This window comes from Sceloporus occidentalis, unplaced genomic scaffold (assembly GCF_023333645.1).
Source record: "Sceloporus occidentalis isolate IW3139 unplaced genomic scaffold, rSceOcc1.0.p SCAF_9, whole genome shotgun sequence".
In the NCBI taxonomy this organism is placed as follows: domain Eukaryota; kingdom Metazoa; phylum Chordata; class Lepidosauria; order Squamata; family Phrynosomatidae; genus Sceloporus; species Sceloporus occidentalis.
In genome coordinates, this window is record NW_028316989.1 from 36,656,992 (window position 1) to 36,675,400 (window position 18,409).

The following is an 18,409-nucleotide window of genomic DNA, read 5'->3' on the forward strand; positions in this document are numbered from 1 at the left end:
GAGTTGACTTCCAAAGCTAAGTGGAAACCAATTCAGTTGGTTGAAAGCTAGTGATACATGTTCTCTAAAACACACAATTGACAACAGTCTGGCAGCTGCATTTTGCACTAACTGTAGCTTCTGGGCATCTTCCCAGTGCAGCCCTGCCTAGAGCACATGACAGAAGTCTGATTGGGAGATAACAAAAGCATAAGTGAATAGGTAATTTGCGGAAGAGTAATGCAGTGGTTCTCAAAGTTTGCTTCACCAGCTATTTTGAATTTCAACTTCCAGAGTTCCTGACAGTTGGCTAGCTGGCTGGGGCTTTTGGGAGTTGAAGTCCAAAACATCTGGAGGACCAACATTTTGAAAATGTTCTAGTGAAACATTCTCCTGAATGGGAGAAGACAGTGACTGTTAGCATCACTTACTGTATCTGTGCCTTCCATGTATTGCAGTAAAATGGGCAGCAGCCATTCAGTGTAACTTACTCAAAGTTGTGTAGATCATTATAAAGAAGACCATTCGCAAAATAGTTGAGTTACACCACAGAGAAAATATATGTACATGATCTTTATTCCATTGTCCACCTCCCCAAACAAATTTTAAACAAGCAGAATTTACATGAGTTTGCTTTGCTTCTTCTTTTTTTTCTGTTTGTATTTCTTTATATGACTTGATAATCACCATTGGATTTCCCAACTAATGCTGTTAATTGCAGGTTGTCTTTATTTGTTTCATACAACCATAGTGTTGGAGGATATGAGCAAGATGTGGAATATGGCAACACTGCCCAACTAGGGGATTGCCATGGTAAGTTCTGCTTCCAGAAGCCATCTTGAGAATGTGGCATGGTTTTGTTTGTGGGGAGAACACCCTAGTGTGGATGTCACATTAATGGCACTGAGCAACCCATCCCCTTTTCTGATTAAAGTGATTGGTATAAACCTAAGCTGCTTGATCTTGGGTGGTGGAGCCCTTTGGCCATTTTTTTTTCCTCCCAGTTGTCATGACTATTTGTGATGGTTGACAACCAAGTTATTAAACCAATATTTTCTTTCCCTTTTCTTTGTTTTCCCCCCCCCCGTTTGGGTAACCAATTGTATTTTATTTTTCTGATTTTCACTTGCCCAAACTTTGAAAATCTTTTGCTTTTTTCCTTTCAGTTACTTTTTACTGATTACGTGTTCCTTTAATTCTTTTAGAAATTTTGCCTTCTACAACTACACCAGATTACAAAATATTTGGCGATCCAACATCTGGTTAGTTTTTTCCAATCATTTTTTCTCCCCGATTTAATGAAGCTTTTCTTTCCTTCAGTTCAACATTTTCAGAATCCCTGTCTTACTTTCTTTTTTTTTTTCCCTTTTCCTCCTTTCTTCCTTTGGTGCAATTGGCAAGTTCTCATGTTTTTTGCTTTCTGCATTTATTCATATTCCCACTGATGGTCAAGATACAGCTGGGACTTTCTCACTCACTTGGCACTTTCCACCTGTTGTAGCTGCATGCCTAACAGGTCATGATTAATTGAGAAACATCTTTTGTTAGCAGAAGAACCTGATCAACACAGATGACATTCTCCCTGCATGAAGGTCCCACTAAGCCTCAATTCTGTTTTCCTTTCCTCACCTCCCAGCCATGCATTCATGAATGCTACCCATCTTCCTGCCATTTATTATTAGATGGATGCCTGAGCCTAGTCATTTCCCTTCCTTTCTTCCTCTTCTGTCTCTTCCAATTATCTATAAAGCAAATACACATTTTCCCCCTGAAATGTGTATTTCTAAAGTGTTGGAAATGTGTCAGTTTCTTCAGAGTTTGGAAATGCATTTGGCTAATAAAGTGCATTTAGCATCATAAACACTAGATGTTGTATATGTGATTCTTCTAAAAAAAAAAAACAAATCAAAGAGCTGATGGGTGGTATACTGCTTTTTATAGCTGTTGGTAAGAGTGTAAGCTCAGTCCTCCTCTTTCACATCCCCATTGGGATCACAGAACTCTTCTTCATGGTTCCTTTCAGGTAAAACTGTAACCTAAGGCTAGAGTTCATGTGAGGCTAGTAGAATAAAAAACTCTGTCAATTTGGTCCACTCAAGACGTGTTGGACTATAGCATTCATCACCCCCCTCCACAACCAGTGTTATCATTGGCTATGGACATGATATAGAAAATTAAACACCACCAGATTAGGGAAGGCAGTCCTAACCATTCTCCAATTTACCAATTACCTCACAAAAGCACAATATGATTTTCATGTTTGATTTTTTTTCTTATTACTTACACATGAACTTTCCCCCCTGTCTCCCAGACTTATTATTCTGTCCCTCATCCCTTAGCTCTTATTTGAGAGATTAAATTATAGCATGGCTTCCCAAGATGTGTCTGGTTTTGACACTGATATACTGTATGTACTTGTGTACAAGTCGACCTCATGTATAAGTCGAGAGAAGGTTTCAGGATCAAAATCCTGGATTTGATATGACTTATGGATAAGTTGAGGGTAAAACCTAGGGGGCTATAAGGAAGGATGGAAAAGGGGAAATACCACTTCCGTCCTTCCTTCTTCTCTGGACCTCTCCTAACCGATTCCCAGGTGCTTGAGGAGAGGTTTTAACATTGGAGAAAGGAAGCAAGTGGATTTAAATGGAGAGTTGTTTCCATAGGAAGCCACGTCGTGCAAAATGGACTGGAGACAGAAGCAAGTGGATTTAAATGGAGAGGTTTTTTTATGGAAAGCCAGGTGTATTGCAAAATGGACCAGAGAAAGAAGCAAGTGGATTTAAATGGAGAGGTTTTTCCATAGGAAGTCAGGGTTTGCAAAACAGACTAAAGAAAGAAGCAAGCGATTTTAAATGGAGAGATTTTTCCATAGGAAGCAAAGACTTGCAAAACAGCCTGGAGGGGAAGGAATTGGTGTTCAATGGAGATTGGGGCATCAGGCTTGCTTGCTTTAGGGCCTTTCTAAGCACTACTGATGTATTGAACCTTATATAAGTCTACCCAAATTTTAGGGTCAATTTTGGGGCATGAATTTCTCAACTTATGGTCGAGTATATACAGTATATAACTTCAGTTTAGTTCCAAAAACCAGTGAGCTTTGATTTTGAGGTCATAACAGAAATGTAAAAGTCTTGATTGTAAAGGTTGCAGTAGAACTAGAGAATCTCAGAACATGAATGGTTAACACAATTCTTTTCCTGGGTCAGACACCCAAGTTCCACCTAGTCTAGCAAAGACTATGGTGCCTAAGGAATAATAAAAATAAGAACGACCCTCATCGGAAATACTGTTATCTGAAAAATTTGGCACACACAGGCCTAGGGGCTAGAAGCTTCTCTGTCATTTTTCTAGCAGCAGGTGGCAAACTTCTTATTCACCTGAACAATCTTGCCTTTCTGTGAAAAGAAAAGAAAAAGAAAAGAAAGCTTTTAAAATGTGGAGCTATTAACCAATCTCTTTTTTTTCTTCTTCTTCTAAAGCTAGAGGGATTTTGGACTGCATTGTACTTGTTTGTTATATTTAAATATTGTTGGAATCCTGTTGGCGTCATATACACATGTAAGTTGGGTTGTGCATGTGTATATCACTTTAGACAGTGCTCAAGAGTCTAAGGAATTGTCCCTTGTAAACTCGTTAAAAATCTCCTGCAAATCAGATGTTAAGCTGTATGGAGAACTGCTATGGCTGTTTAATGGTCAGAGGAAGGAAAGGGAGAGAAGTGACCAAACAGCAAGGACTGTAGCTTTTCCCAGCTGCAGTTCTCCGGCTAGAGAAATAATTATTAGTCCATAGTCTACATCACCTACTTAGTTGTGTAGATACAATGGGACGTCAGTATGCACAGGGGACACACACAATCCGTACCCGCAGATACCCAAATCAGTGAATGCTCAAGTCCTATTGTTCCCAATGGTGATGCTGCCACATGGCTGCACCACTATTAGGGCAGACCCCCTTGTCCCCAGTGGCAGCTCATGCTCATGGCTGTGCCACCATTAGGGGCAACGAGACTTCAAGTAAGCCTCTGTTGTCCCTAATGGTGGTGTGGGCACATGCATACACCATCATTGGGGATAGCACTTGCCATCTGCTTGAATCCGCAGATGGCAAGTCCACAGATACCAAGGTCCTTGTATATAGCTAAGTAAAGTGTCCTGGCCTGACTGTCCCTAACACGAACTTTACCAGGCTGCAGCTGCACCTAGAAATGGAGGTGATCAGGGCACAAGATGATGACATTTCCACTCCCCTCCTTTGCAACAGGGGTCCATCTTCTGATTGTCGCAGCCTTGCTCACTGGTGTGTGTTGGTGGGGTGGAGTGGGGTGGGGTGAAAACATCCTTCTCCTGTGCCTTGATTGCCAGCTGATGAGATCTTGGTGTGACTGCTGCTTGGTAGAGTAGGCTTGAGAGGGCATCTATGGTCATGGCAATAGGGCCATGATGTTAGTAAATATATAGCAAGTATAAATCCATAATTCTAGGTTAAAAATCCATAGCTGCTATACAGAATGCTAGTCACTGTCATCATCATCATTATCATCATCTAAATCAGCGGTTCTCAACCTGTGGGTCACAACCCCTTTGGGGGCCGCCCAAGACCATCGGAAAACACATAGTAACTGAGACACTGCAATTTTATGGTTGGGCTCACCACAACATGAAGAACTGTATTAAAGGGTTGTGGCTTTAGGAAGGCTGAGAACCACTGATCTAAATGGTTAAAGCTAGCTTCTGTTTAAAAGCTATAAAAAGGATTTGTAAAGTTAGGAGTGTAGGGGTGGGAAAACTACCACTCATCAGTCTGTGCAACCCTTGGGCCGCCTAGGTTTAGCCTCAGAAGCTCCCCCCCCCCCAGCGCTCAGATACCACCCCACAAATTAACTTTTTCCAGGCCAATTTTCAGGTGATTCCCCACCACCACCACAATTGAACTATGACTCTGTAAATCAGGGTTCAATCCCCCACTTGGCCATGGAAACCCACTTGGGTAAGTGACAAATCTCAGCCCCAGAAAACCCAGTGAAAGGTTAATCATAGGGTTGCCATAAGTTGGAAATGACTTGAAGGCACACCACAATAACATTAATTAATAGCAACTCCTCGTACCACTGAAATAGCATATCCCTGTTGAGAGGTACTAAAGTTCTGAATGCCACTGCTGCTGGTCTAGATGAGAAGTAGGAATGTGTTGCCTTTTGGCTGGTGTTGACTACAACTTACATAATTTGTGACTATTGGCCATACTGACTAGGACTGACGTAAGCTGAAGTCCATTAATAAATGGGGTGGAGTTGTACAGGTTCTCTGTTCCTAACCTAGATAGACCTAGGCTTTCACCCAGCTAGGCAACCCTTACATTAATCAGATACTGAAGAAAAGCTCTGTGTAGCTCAACTGCTTGCATACTCTCACCAACAGTGGCTACTCTATTAGAAGGTAGCATGATATCTATCAGAGAACAATTATCAGGCATTCTGGCTTCAAAACTGAAGCTTTGAAGTTCGGTTTGAACTGGGACACCAACTCCTCTCTCTTCCTATGTCACAGCATTTCATCCTGAACTTCTCTGAAATTACTTGAATGTTGCTCTTTTGAACTCTAAAGGCAAAATCCAATATTGGACTTCAATGAGAGCACAATCAAGCACAGAGTTTGTTTTTGTCTCAATCTCTCCCTCTACTATGTCATTAATTCTATCTGCCAATGACAATTTTCATAGGATTTTTATAACACTTCTGGGAGTTCAACAACATGGTGTTTTTTTAATTTTAGTGTCTGATGCTATTTGTACTTCTGTAACTGAACAAGTTTGGTGTTTGATCAACAAACATTTGTAGATTTGTTTGCCCAAGAGCTAACTCTTCTTAGGGAAGGAGGGAAATCACAGTTCTGTTGTATGATAATTTTGCCTCCTCCATACATTTGTGAATGAACACAATATTTCAGGTTCATTTTAAAGCTGGCATAATGGTTGGCATAATGCACCTAATTCCACATTTTGATTTAAAACAGTTTTGTAAGTAATGTTCATCAAGCCCTGTTGCACTAGACATACATGGCTAAACACACACAGGTTTAGAAGCACCCTGATATCATTATCATTTAGGAGCTTTAGCCAAGAATGGTAGAGTTTCCAATTTATTTGCAGTTTCTGATAAAAAAAATTTGCACCCAAAAATCCATTTTCTCTGAGTATGTTCCATTGTTGAAAAGCTCTTACGGTCAGATCCCTAAGTACAATCCCTGTGATCCCTAAGTACAATAAAATTCAAACTATACAAAACAGTGATACCTTTATTGGGCCAACCAAAACTCATAGAATACATGTTGCAAGCTTTTGGAGATCAATAATGGTATCACTGTTTTGTGGATTTTGGATGTCATTGTGGCCAACATGGCTACTCCTGAATATCTTGCCAAGATCCCTAAGGTGTATCCTTGGTATCCTGGCATTAGAAAATGAGATTTTTTTCAGTATAGTAATGTATCCAACATACACACTACACATTGTAACACTGTGATTCCACTTTAACTAACCACTGTGGCTCCATGCTATTGAATCCTGGAGTTTGTAGTTTAGTGAACCACTAGAGCTTTCTGGCTAAGAATTCTAAACATCCTTCCCTAAACTGAAAATCCCAGTATTCCATCAGATGTAGTTGAAAGTGGAATCATAGTGCTATAATTGTGTAGTGTGAAAGTATGCTAGGTCTGGGAGGAGTTTCATTTGAACCGTATATGGAACTTTGGTACTCAAATGGATTACTTGGCATTGTTCAGGGTCTTTGAACCCTATAACTTGCTTTAAATTTTTTTTAAATAATCCATTGTATCTCCCACTGTTCTTTGACCAACAACCATTTACTCACTGTAAAGAAAAAAAAACACCCAAGAAATAATCTTGCAGTAGAGGATTTCACTTATAAGAATTAAATAGAATTGTTGTTGTGTATGTTTCACAAGCTTCTGTATTCCAACCCCCTTCCAAGCAGACAATACAATTTTCTAAATTCCCCTGCTCCAATTTTGCAATTCAGAAGATTATGTGTAATATTAAGTTATGCAGAAAATGGTATTTGCTTTAGAATACCGTAAGATGCAAACACACGAGTAGGATATGATGGGCCAACTGCACAGTATTCTTCCCATGGATCTGGTCTGTTCCTCTCTCAGCACTTACCTTGAATGACATGGTGATGGGCAAGTCTTCAGACATGTGCCTACTGCTGCGCTGTGGAGCCACCATGGCCTTGCCAGTCACCACTGCACCATTCTCCTTGCAGGCTCTAGCCATGGCCTGTAAGAGCAGAAACAGGGCACCTGGCGTCACCCATGTGGCCCATATGTACAGCCTCTTAGATTAAAAAATTGTGCTTGCAAATTTCATCCAGTTTTTGATAATCACATCCAGTGTGTTTCATAAGCATGGTCATACAACACTCACAAGTGAGAGCAGAAACATGAACTACACAGCTCCTGTTAATTAGTTTATATACCAGCTTTGAAATGCCAGAGAAGTGCCACAACAAACTACAAATCCCAGGATTCCATAGCATTGAGCCATGGCAGTATTGTCAAAATGCATTATTTCTGCATTCCAGATTAAACCTAAATCAAACAGTTCCCGGGAGGTGTAGTGTACTTAGATGTTAGAACTGCATTTCTAAGCACACTTACTTATGAATTAGTTCTGTTTTTACTCCCACCTGTTCAAAACAATTTTGCCCTATTGCAAATAGTGTGCAACAATCACACTATTTTGTCATTGCTGATTTTCTTTCTCATGCATCTCTCTTTAAAGATGTTGTCCAAAAATAAGTTAGCTGGCACCGAGCAAACTCACCAGTTGATGAACAATAATACACACCAAATAGTAATAATAATACTAACAACAACAACAACAACCAGACTGCAATGCACATTAATTAAAATCTGTTTGCCATCACAGACATGGAGTTACCCTCCGCTTCTATTACCACAGTGGGAAGTTTCCCTGTTATCTCACCCAAAGTGATTGGTTCCTGGAAACCTAAAGTGACTGGCTCTCGGAAATTTGTAGCTCAAGATGACCCAAATACTTCTGATTACTCTGATCCATTATCAGGGGTCCCAAAGGGTAAGGCCTGATCAGAGAATATATTATGGTTGAAAGGAAACCTGATAACTTCAGTGGTTCAAAGGTTAAATTTAAATGTTCCATCTTGGCTAAATGTGTATGCAATATCATCTGTGTATAGAACAAAAGGTACAGTTATGTATCTGTTGTTTCTTTTTTGTCCAAAAGGGAAAAAAGGATGAAGGGGAGAATTTGAGGAATACAGAGAAGCAATATGAATTGCTCAAAGAATTTGTATCAACAAGCCATTGCTCCTCCTGTCTCCTCACCCCACCCCTCAGCCCAAGTCAAAATCCATATAGCTTGGCTTGGTTAGTTTGCCTGCATATAAAATTCATTTGCATGTTTATAGTGTAATCCTATGCATGTCTGTTCAGAGGTAAGTTCCACGGAGTTCAGTGGGACTCAATCCCAGGTAAGTATGAGAGCCAGCATGGCCTAGTGGTTTGAGTGTTGGACCAGGGTTTGAATCTCTGCTCAGCTACAGGAACCCACTTAATGACCTTGGGCAAATCACACTCTCTCAGCCTAAGAAGAAGGCCATGGGAACTCTTCACTGAATAATTGTTGCCAAATGGTGGTTATAACCCACTATGTTCTGTAGTTCTCTAAACAATTTATTTACCTTTTGCTTCTATTATATAAAGGATCTTAATTCATTTTACAAAATCTAAACAGGATAAATATTTCCAATGTGATTGTGAAAAGGAAATAAACATTTCCAAGTCTTTCTTAAAATTTATCAAAGATTTCTCCCTGATCAGAATTGTCTATTTATCAATTTATCCCAAACTGTCAATTTATCCAAATAGGCCAAGCAAAAATACTTTGAACATGCCAACAAAATGGGAAAATGTCAACACATCAAATAAGAAAATCGAAGAAAAAAAAACTAATTATAGAAATATTAGAAGGGAGTCATTTACATCAAAGTCAAGAGAAAATAAAAAATACTTTTGAAAAACTTTTCAGTAAGCTGTTCACTAAAAATCAGGATGCATTTACAAAAACCTCCAAGGTCTAAATACTGTGCGCCCTTGGTGTATCCACTGGGGTTTGGTTCAATGATGCACACAAAGAGACCCCATGGACACCAAAATCAGTGGATGCTCAAGTCCCATCAAGTACAATGACGTACTGAAATAGTGTCCCTTATATAAAATGGCAATATCAAGACTTGCTTTTTGGAATTAATCCATGGTTAAAGAATCTATGGATATGGAGAGCCAACTGTAAATATTTAGGAAAACAAATTATTCCTCATATTTCTGAGGAACAAAGGAAAATTTTAAATCAACTGGCAACCGCAAAGGAAATAACTGAAGCTATTAAGAAAATCAAAACAGGGAAAAGCCCCAGGTCCGGATGGTTTTAGTTTGATTGTGATATATATATATATATATATATATATATATATATATATATATATATTGAAGAGGAGCTATCAATCCCTCTAAAAGAAACAATAAGTTATTGGTAGAAGATAAACCAAAGACTTGGGGAGAAGGGATTGAAACTTTAATAGACAAAGAAGAGACAGATGTTAAACATCCGAGTAACTACAAAACTCCCTCCCTATTAAATTTGGACTATACAATTTTTGCCAACATTTTAATGGAAAGGTTTTTAAAAGTTCTGTCTAATTAAATACACCATGATCAAAGAGGTTTTGGCACAAAAAAGATATATAGAAAAATGTACATAAGAATTGTATTAGATATATTGGAATACTATGATAAACATCATGAAATCATAGAATCCTAAGAGTTGGAAGAGACCACAAGAGCCATCCAGTCCGACCCCTGCCATGCAGGAACTCACAATCAAAGCATCCCCGAATCCTGAAATGTGAAAAATTATCTTCCAAAAGAATCCACAAAAGCTCTCAGAAATTTCTGGACATTTTCATTCTTGCATATGAGAATGAAATGATCAAAGATTTGTCTCCCTTATGAAGCAAACCTTTCCTTAATCATTGAGTTCACTGTGTGAATTTTAATCCCTCTGACTCCACCTAACTCAAATCCCAGGATTATTCTTGATGATACTACAACCTACTTTATCTGCACAACTACTCAGACAGAACCTGGGCAGAGAGATGGAGAACCTGGCCCAAGGTCACACAAAATGCTTCATGTCTGAGCAGAGATCTAAATGCTGGGTCATTTTTGTACCTCTTTTCATAAGATATTCCCACAAGCCTGTCTCTCTTATTTTTTTTTCTGTTTGTCTTTTTAAGACTCAAAAATCATCAACAAACCTTTTGCATTTTATTACTCACTGAAACGTATCAGGTTTTCTTTTGGCCCTCATGGCAATACATTTGTAATTTTGCTTCAGGTGTTTTATCGTTTGATTGTCCTTTAAAACCAGTACACGTTTGTCCAGATTTTGCTCACACACTCTCAGTCACGCTTGGTGACATTTCCTGCAGTAAGCTTTCTCAGTCCTTTCCTCCTTTTCCGTCTCCTGCATAATGCCATTAAAACCAATAACCCTGAACGTTTTACTATCTTCAAAGGCCTTGTCTCTAACACACATACACAGTCGGAAGCCTGTGACCCATTTCTATATGTTAACTTTCCCCTTATATGGAATAACACGATTAGATGCATTTTGCCAAACTAATATTTGCTTAACCGTACGTGTCTGTGGTTGCTTTAAAAAAACAAACTTGAAACTTTCAAAAAATAATTGCAAGCATAGAATATGTGCATTGCAAAATTAATTCCACATTTGTTCTTTTCCTTCTTCTAAATCTAAATTAAATGTTTTCTGGATTATAAAAACACTAATACCTCTCATTAGCTGTATGGTTTTTAAATGATGTTCTCATCTAAATGTCCTTTACTGAATGAAATATAGATAGCAAACCGTGCCTTTAAAAGTATGCAGAGAATATCACTCATAAAATAAAATAGAATTCTTTTTGGGGAGAGGGGGACTTAACATAGTTCTGACAATGCAATGTGAACATTACACAGTTTTACACAATATTTGCATAATCCTATCTTACTTCTGATTCTGATTTATGAGTCAGGCAGGGAATTGAGAGAGAAATCCATCCATGAGTTATTAATTGCAGTCTTGCAGAGTAGCACCTTCTAACCTCAATTTTCCAGCAGAAATCGTTGAAGTTAATAACATACAAGCTACTGTTTGTGAGCTTTAAAGGGATATTTGAGGCCTCAGAGAAGGGTATAGTATTGCAACTCACACAGCCCAGTTCTGCATACCATTCAGCACAGAAGTACAAGTTTGTCCTCATACCAAGAAAAATACTGAAGCCTTCCTGTGCTTTTAGTGCCCTCTAGTTCTGACAGTCATTACCAGCAATGGAAGGAGAGCATCTTTGACAGTCGCAGCCAGAACAACAAATACACCATCCAGTCACTTACACAAGAAAGCTTAGGCTTTCTTTGCCAAAGAAAATAAAGACATCTCCATGTTGGCAATTCTACTTTTTCTCTTTGGTCATGGCTGCTATTGCCTGAAATTGGAATGGAAAAATGCAAAGAACAACCACCAGGAAAGAACGCAGTTTCTGGGTGGTTTTCCTTGGTTTCTTAAACCTGTTCAACAGGATGAATTGATGACAGCAATTCTCCTACTATATCTATAGAGCTAGGTGAGAACTGGATCAAGCCTCTCTAGAGTAATGTAATGGCCAAAAGGTCACACATCCAGAAAGCAAGTAGAGAGAGGTGCCAAGTAATAATAATAATAATAAAATTTATTCAGTCTTTGACCAGTATAAGGTGCTAAGTAATCTTTGCACATTCACTGTAAAATATTGGTCAGAATCCTGTTGGTACCTTGCACATGTGTAAGTTACCCTACAAAAGGAGTGGAATATTTTTGTCAGATGCAGAATGTCCATATTCTGTCAAGGATTTAAGCAGAATTGTGCATGTAGTGCTTTTCTTCATGTACAGGTACATGCATGAAGAAGTATGTGACATTCAGGTGTGCCTTTGGTTGCACATTTGATTGTGCATTCAGTTGCACAACACTGCAGTTCAACACAAGGGTTGTATAGTACAGTAAATGTGTAATTTGTAAGCAGACATTTACACTACACTCTACCGTTGTGTGGTATTCTGTGTATCCATGGCCTCCTGATGCACATCTTTGCAGTTCAATAAAGGGCCTCTCTTACATTGCTGGGTATGCTTAGTGCCTCTCTTACATTGCTAGGTATGCATAAAATTGTGTAAAATGGCAGATCATATAGGATTCCAGTGATGTACTGCATATCAATATGTATATACACTTGTAGAGCTAAGTAATGTACCACACCTTTCCAGATGCAGATGTATGTAAAGGCTGAAAGATCCACATATCCAAAGAGCAGATAGGCATGAAGAAGAGGTGCAACTTGGCAATCCAGAAAGTGGCCCTAGGAATGTGAATTGGCCAGACGTGTTTCCATACTTGCTGCAAATTGCTTGATACCCATGGTTAGTTTTGAGTAAGGGGCTCAGGAGCTGGCTCTTTGTGGAGTGTACTTAGAAGACTCACAATTTCCACCCCTATGGCACTAGGTTTTTGTTCTGAATGCTAAAACAAAAGAGGCTTGATTTCAGTTATATGGTTGTCCAACATAAAACATGTTCTAATCTAGAAATATGTATGTTTGTTGTAGGTGTAAGGTGGGAAGTCCAGTCAGGAGAGTCCAACCAAATGGTACACATGAATGTCCTCATTACTTGTGTCTTTGCTGCTTTTCTTCTGGGAGCCTTTATTGCAGGAGTGGCCGTTTATTGTTACCGGGATATATTTGTGAGGAAGTCCAGGAAGATACATAAAGATGCGGAATCTGCTCAGTCATGTACAGACTCCAGCGGAAGTTTTGCCAAACTGAATGGTCTATTTGATAGCCCAGTCAAGGAGTATCAACAGCACATTGATTCACCCAAGCTGTATTCGAATTTGTTAACAAGCAGGAAGGAGTTGCCGCCCACTGCCGACACAAAGTCTATGATGATGGTGGACCACAGAGGTCAACCCCCAGAACTGGCAGCTCTTCCGACTCCAGAATCAACACCAGTGCTGCAGCAGAAGACTTTACAGTCCATGAAAAGTCAGATGGACAAGGCCCAAAACAACCTCAGTGCTTCTAGAAAAGAAACACCTCTCAAGAGTCCTCAATTTTTCCCATCCACCCCTCCACCCCATTCTCCCTTAAGTCATGGACACATCCCCAGTGCTATCGTCCTTCCCAATGCCACGCACGATTACAACATGTCCTTTTCGAATTCTAATGCGCACAAAGTTGACAAAAAGACACAAAATATGGACCACCCATTGACAAAGTCCTCAAGCAAAAGAGACCACCGGAGGTCTGTCGATTCCAGGAACACCTTGAATGATTTCCTGAAACATTTAAATGAAGCACCTAACAACCCCAAAGCCATTATGAGTGACCTCCAAGTGACTCACCAGACTTTAATGCTTGACCCCATGGGAAATATGACCGAGATCCCTCCTAAAGTTCCTAACAGGGAAGCCTCTTTGTATTCACCTCCATCTACCCTCCCACGAAACAGTCCAACCAAACGGGTGGATGTCCCTACTACACCTGCCGTCCCCATGACCTCTTTAGAACGACAAAGGGGCTATCACAAAAATTCCTCTCAAAGGCATTCTATATCAGCCCTCCCTAAAAACTTAAGCTCACCCAATGGTATGCTGTTATCCAGGCAGCCCAGTATTAACCGGGGAGGCTATATGACTCCCACAGCTGGCACAAAGATGGACTACATGCAAGGGACACCAGTGAGCGTCCACCTACAGCCTTCCTTGTCAAGGCAAAGCAGCTACACAAGCAATGGAACACTTCCTCGGACAGGCATAAAGAGGACGCCCTCTTTAAAACCAGATGTGCCACCCAAACCCTCATTTGTTCCTCAGACTCCTTCAGTCAGACCACTGAACAAGTACAGCTACTAAGACTTGCATTTTCTGATCAAGGGCTGTGGGAAGATGTCGCACAAGGGACTTAAAACAGAGACTCACTTGTCACAAGCAAAAAAGAGAACAAGCGGCCAAAGATGCTCTTTTTACTCCAGCGACATCTTCTTCTGCCATTTGCCCAGCCTCTGGCAAGACTAAACTTGCTAAATCTATTAAAAACAAAGGAAGGTGCTGGCCATTGCTTTTCTTTTGTTTGGAGCCGAGGAGACATGTAGCACAAACAAGAAGGGACGGTTGGACTGTTCTGAGGAGCTGTTCAAAGACCTTGGGGAGAAAAGAGAGGAAAAAGAGAATCAGTCAGCAAAAATACTTGAAAATAATAATAATTAAAAATAAATGGGGTTCATTTTTGAGACTGCCATAATGTGTAGTCTTCCCATGAAATGTGAACATTTTAATATGTATGCATTCGCCTTGCCTCTTGCACAAATGTCAGAAAATGATAATGTCTCAACAAGTATGTTGGTTAATAAGCAACTTGCTGAACTTTGATCTGTAGTCCAACTGTAGCATTTTTATTTGCCTCCAAAGGATGACATTTTATGGTGCAGATAAAAAGTGTGAGTTGTGTGCGTGTGCGTGTGTGGTGTGTGTGGGTGTGAATGAGCTGTGAAAGTGAGGAGATATTCAGTTTCATTGCATCTTTGAAGCTATAGAAATGTTTACATTTGAGCATGACTGAGCAAACTGCTGCCTCCAATCCAGATGCTTTCGGATTGCACGAAGCATGTTCTGGATCTCATGAGGGAGACTCTGTGTCGGCAGATTTCGGCACAAGGCAGTGCAAGGTGCAGTGAGAAGCCCTGAGAAGTACTTGTTTGAAATCATGCCGTCATGAAATCTGATTTCTAAATTTCAAATGTAGCATTCATGGATTTCTATCAGTACTCAACCAGCCCCTTTGTCCCATTTATTGCCCAGTTTACTGCTCAGTCTGAATATGAGCTATTAGTACTCGCTATTTTTTGTCCAGGACAAGGTTCTTCCTGTTACAGAGAATCTTTTCTTGACCCCACCTAATACAGTTCAAAAAGATTTTGTTTTTAAATATCCAAGTGAAATAAAAGCAAAGAATAGCAACAAAAAAGCATGAAAGACAATTAGAAAATCAACAACAAAACATAATTTCCTGATAGTGGTGCAAACCACCAACAGCAAGAAAGGTAGGTCCATTCATTCAACATTCTTTAGTCAATGGGAGATAAGATGAAAAACAAATGGTTGTCTCTTGGTACTAAATACCATGCACAAAAGCTGAGCTCAAGATGAGGTAAAAGGACACTTATGTCTCTCTGCATTTCCAGAGACTGTTCATGCTATCACCTGCTCAACTTGAACTTCAGATGTAGAACATGTCAGTTATGTCTAGATCTGAGATTATGTCCATTATGTCTAGATGGGAACATATCCACACTGCACTATTTTAGTAGTTTGATACTGCTTTAACTGCTGTTGCTCCATTATATAGAATCCTGGGATTTGTAATTTCCTGAGGTACTTAGAATTATCTGCAAGACTAATGCTCTTGTGTAGGGGCCTGCACTAAAGATATTTACATCTCTTAACAGCCTACATCTCCCAGGATTCAATAGGATGGAGCTGTGGCAGTTAAAATGGTATCAGAATGGTATAACTGTGCAGTGTAGATCCACCTGAAAGAGAGAGAGAGAGAGAGATGGGGGAGCAATAAATATGGAGTAGTTCTACATTTCCAACAAAAAAGAAACACCAATTGGCCTGGCAGGATCTGTCCATGACAAATTTTACAGTTGTGTGGATAATTTACTTAAACTTGTGGTTTCTCCAAAGTCATGCCGGTAATGACAATATTCTGTAAATATTATGTGTGAGTTTACCTGGATCTGTGCATTCTGTGCCTTATTCATGGGAATTGTTCTTTTTTTCCCCTTTAAAAAAAAAGAAGATGAAAAGTAAATGCAACTACTATTATACTGTTAACTGATCTCAGTAATAGCACATCATCATTCCCGGACTGCCAGCTGTACATTCTGTCAACAGTATCTGAAAAGATGAAAGAAACAAGGGTGGGAGAGAGATCCTCACAAGAGCAATTCATTAACAGTGAAAAGGCAGCCTATAAGCCAAGGAGACAGCAACATTAAATCAAGCTTGCTGTGCTAAATATTCCGCCCCTAACTTGCTTCAAGATCAAACAGTTATAATGTGAAATCATAGGAGATTTCTAGGGTAATGGAACACCTGCTGAAGTTACACACAGTGTGTTAGTGGGTTGCTTGCAGCTGATGCTCATCACAGATGGTGAGCTCAGCTTCCAAATGATGCCCGACCACTTGTTTGTTGAACATTACCATTACTGTAAGCCAACACCGGGGAATAGTCATGGGCCAATAGGACCAGCACCTTCAGCCCCAAACAGAGGTTTCTATTATGTGTCCACCTCTGCAAAAAACATCAAAAAAGTCTTAAATCTCTTTCTCCAAAAATATCCTTGTTCCTTAATATGTGCTATTATTTCCCTTTTCCATTCTGTATGTCGATCATGAAAGGATTTTTACTCCCTGCCCCCCTCCAAAGATAATGAGGGTTGTTTATTTTGCTTAAAAAACATTTCAGCCTGGAGACTAATAATTTTTAAATTTCTAAAGACGAATCAAATGACAAAACTGAATTGACATCCTTTACCAATATTAATGAATAATCCATACTTGTGTGATACAGAACATAAATGTTATGTGAACCCAAATAACTTTCTGTAACAATGTGCTGCTTTGTTAGATGGTAATGTGAGTCCTCTCAGTATTTATGTTGAAATCTCTAACATTCAACATAGTCTTCATTCTGTTAATTTATATATATATTTTTGGTTGGGTTTGGGGTTCTTTTTTTAAAAAAAAACATGCTTTATCCATTTGTGCAAAGGTAAATGCAGATTGTATCTTTTTTTAATGGTACAGCTTAAAAAAGTAACCCTAAAAAGCTGCTCTATACAGTCTATAGAGTACTTTAACATGTATAGATATCTTGTAAACTTGTATTGTGGATGTGTAAATAATATGTCCTTTGGGTTTTTAACACCGCATGTAAAGTCAAAATAAACTATTCAAAAGAAGCATCTCAGATCGACTTTGATTGTGAAGTTTAGAAATGGTGAGCACCATTCTGCAAGAATAACTCCTGCAGTAAAACACTGAGAAGGAACGGAAACCTGTCTGTCAACGATTGTGGCATTACAACATACATCTTTCTGCAGATGTATTCACTTCCCCCTTTGACTTTCCCATGTTTGGTTGTATTACAACCTGGAATTGACATGGAATTAATTGGCATTGTTACCACTTTGATGTAGACAACATGTTCAGCACGGTGAACTTGCAAAATAGTTTTACTAAGTAAGCAAAAATAAACTGAAGTTGTCATCCTGTTAGTGGCATACACAGGCATCAGTTAACCTTACCCCTGCATAAGTTAACAGTATTTTTGGTCACCGCAGAGGATAGTATTTCTTTTATCCCTCCACAGTGACCAAAGCCCCTATTCAGATCTACGCATCTAGATCTAACGTAGAGCTCAAGAAGACCCACGCACAACCATTCTGTCTAGTAGAGAGCAGGGGAAGGAGCAGAACCAACTGGTTACATCACCGTAGCCAGATAGAAATCAATTATGTCAGCCAATGAGATCTCGGGAGGATCCTAGTGGACCTCAGTAGATGATGAAACTGCTTTACATCTGGCTACAGGGACACAGCCAGATCCTTCTACAAACTCCATTCTTCACTAGACACAGAATAGCCATGGGGATCTTTTAGAAACTCTACAATAGGTTGAGAGCTCCGTGTCACTGAGAACAATTTGGCTTCCTGGAGGTGGATATTTGGTAAGGGATGGGTTATACCTCACACAGTGGCATCACTAGGGTTGGTGTCACCTGGTGTGGTAACTCATGGTGTCACCCCCACCATTGACCTCCTTCCATTTCACCATACAGAATCCTTAGTAAATGGGGTGGGTTTTTTCATCATATATCACATACTGTAATACTAATACTTGTGACATAAACAACTAGCAAAATTAAAATTATACCTTCAAATTACACTATCATATGCACACCCTAAATGTGATGTTTTAAAAGAATTTTTTAAAGAATTTAAAAATTTGAAATTTTAATTTTAAAAAATTCTGGAGCCTCTCTTTCTCCTCCCACTGAGCTTCACCCCACTTCTACCATCTCTTACAGCATTTTAAAGGGGAGCAGAGGAATGCCACAGCCCATTTCTGCATGTACTCAAGCAGTGGCAGAGTTCCAGCAACACTTTCATGTAATTATTTCTTTCTATTTATTTTTACATAAC

The 18,409-nt window shown here is 39.4% G+C and overlaps 1 protein-coding gene across 12 annotated transcripts in view; it reads left to right on the forward strand.

Annotated features, from left to right (window-relative positions):
- SEMA6D (semaphorin 6D) overlaps positions 1 to 17,121 on the forward strand; it is a 340,819-nt gene extending 323,698 nt beyond the window's left edge. For 5 of the 12 annotated variants that reach the window (XM_089538774.1, XM_089538777.1, XM_089538775.1 and 2 more), the window contains 4 exons: positions 701 to 792; positions 1,185 to 1,241; positions 7,933 to 8,100; positions 12,746 to 17,121. In XM_089538774.1, the coding sequence (XP_089394900.1) occupies positions 701 to 792; positions 1,185 to 1,241; positions 7,933 to 8,100; positions 12,746 to 14,052 (1,624 nt within the window). In that variant the 3' untranslated portion in view covers positions 14,053 to 17,121. The remainder of the gene's footprint in view (positions 1 to 700; positions 793 to 1,184; positions 1,242 to 7,932; positions 8,101 to 12,745) is intronic. The other 7 variants (XM_089538779.1, XM_089538783.1, XM_089538781.1 and 4 more) reach the window with 7 other exon arrangements.
- Positions 17,122 to 18,409: the final 1,288 nt, after the last annotated feature.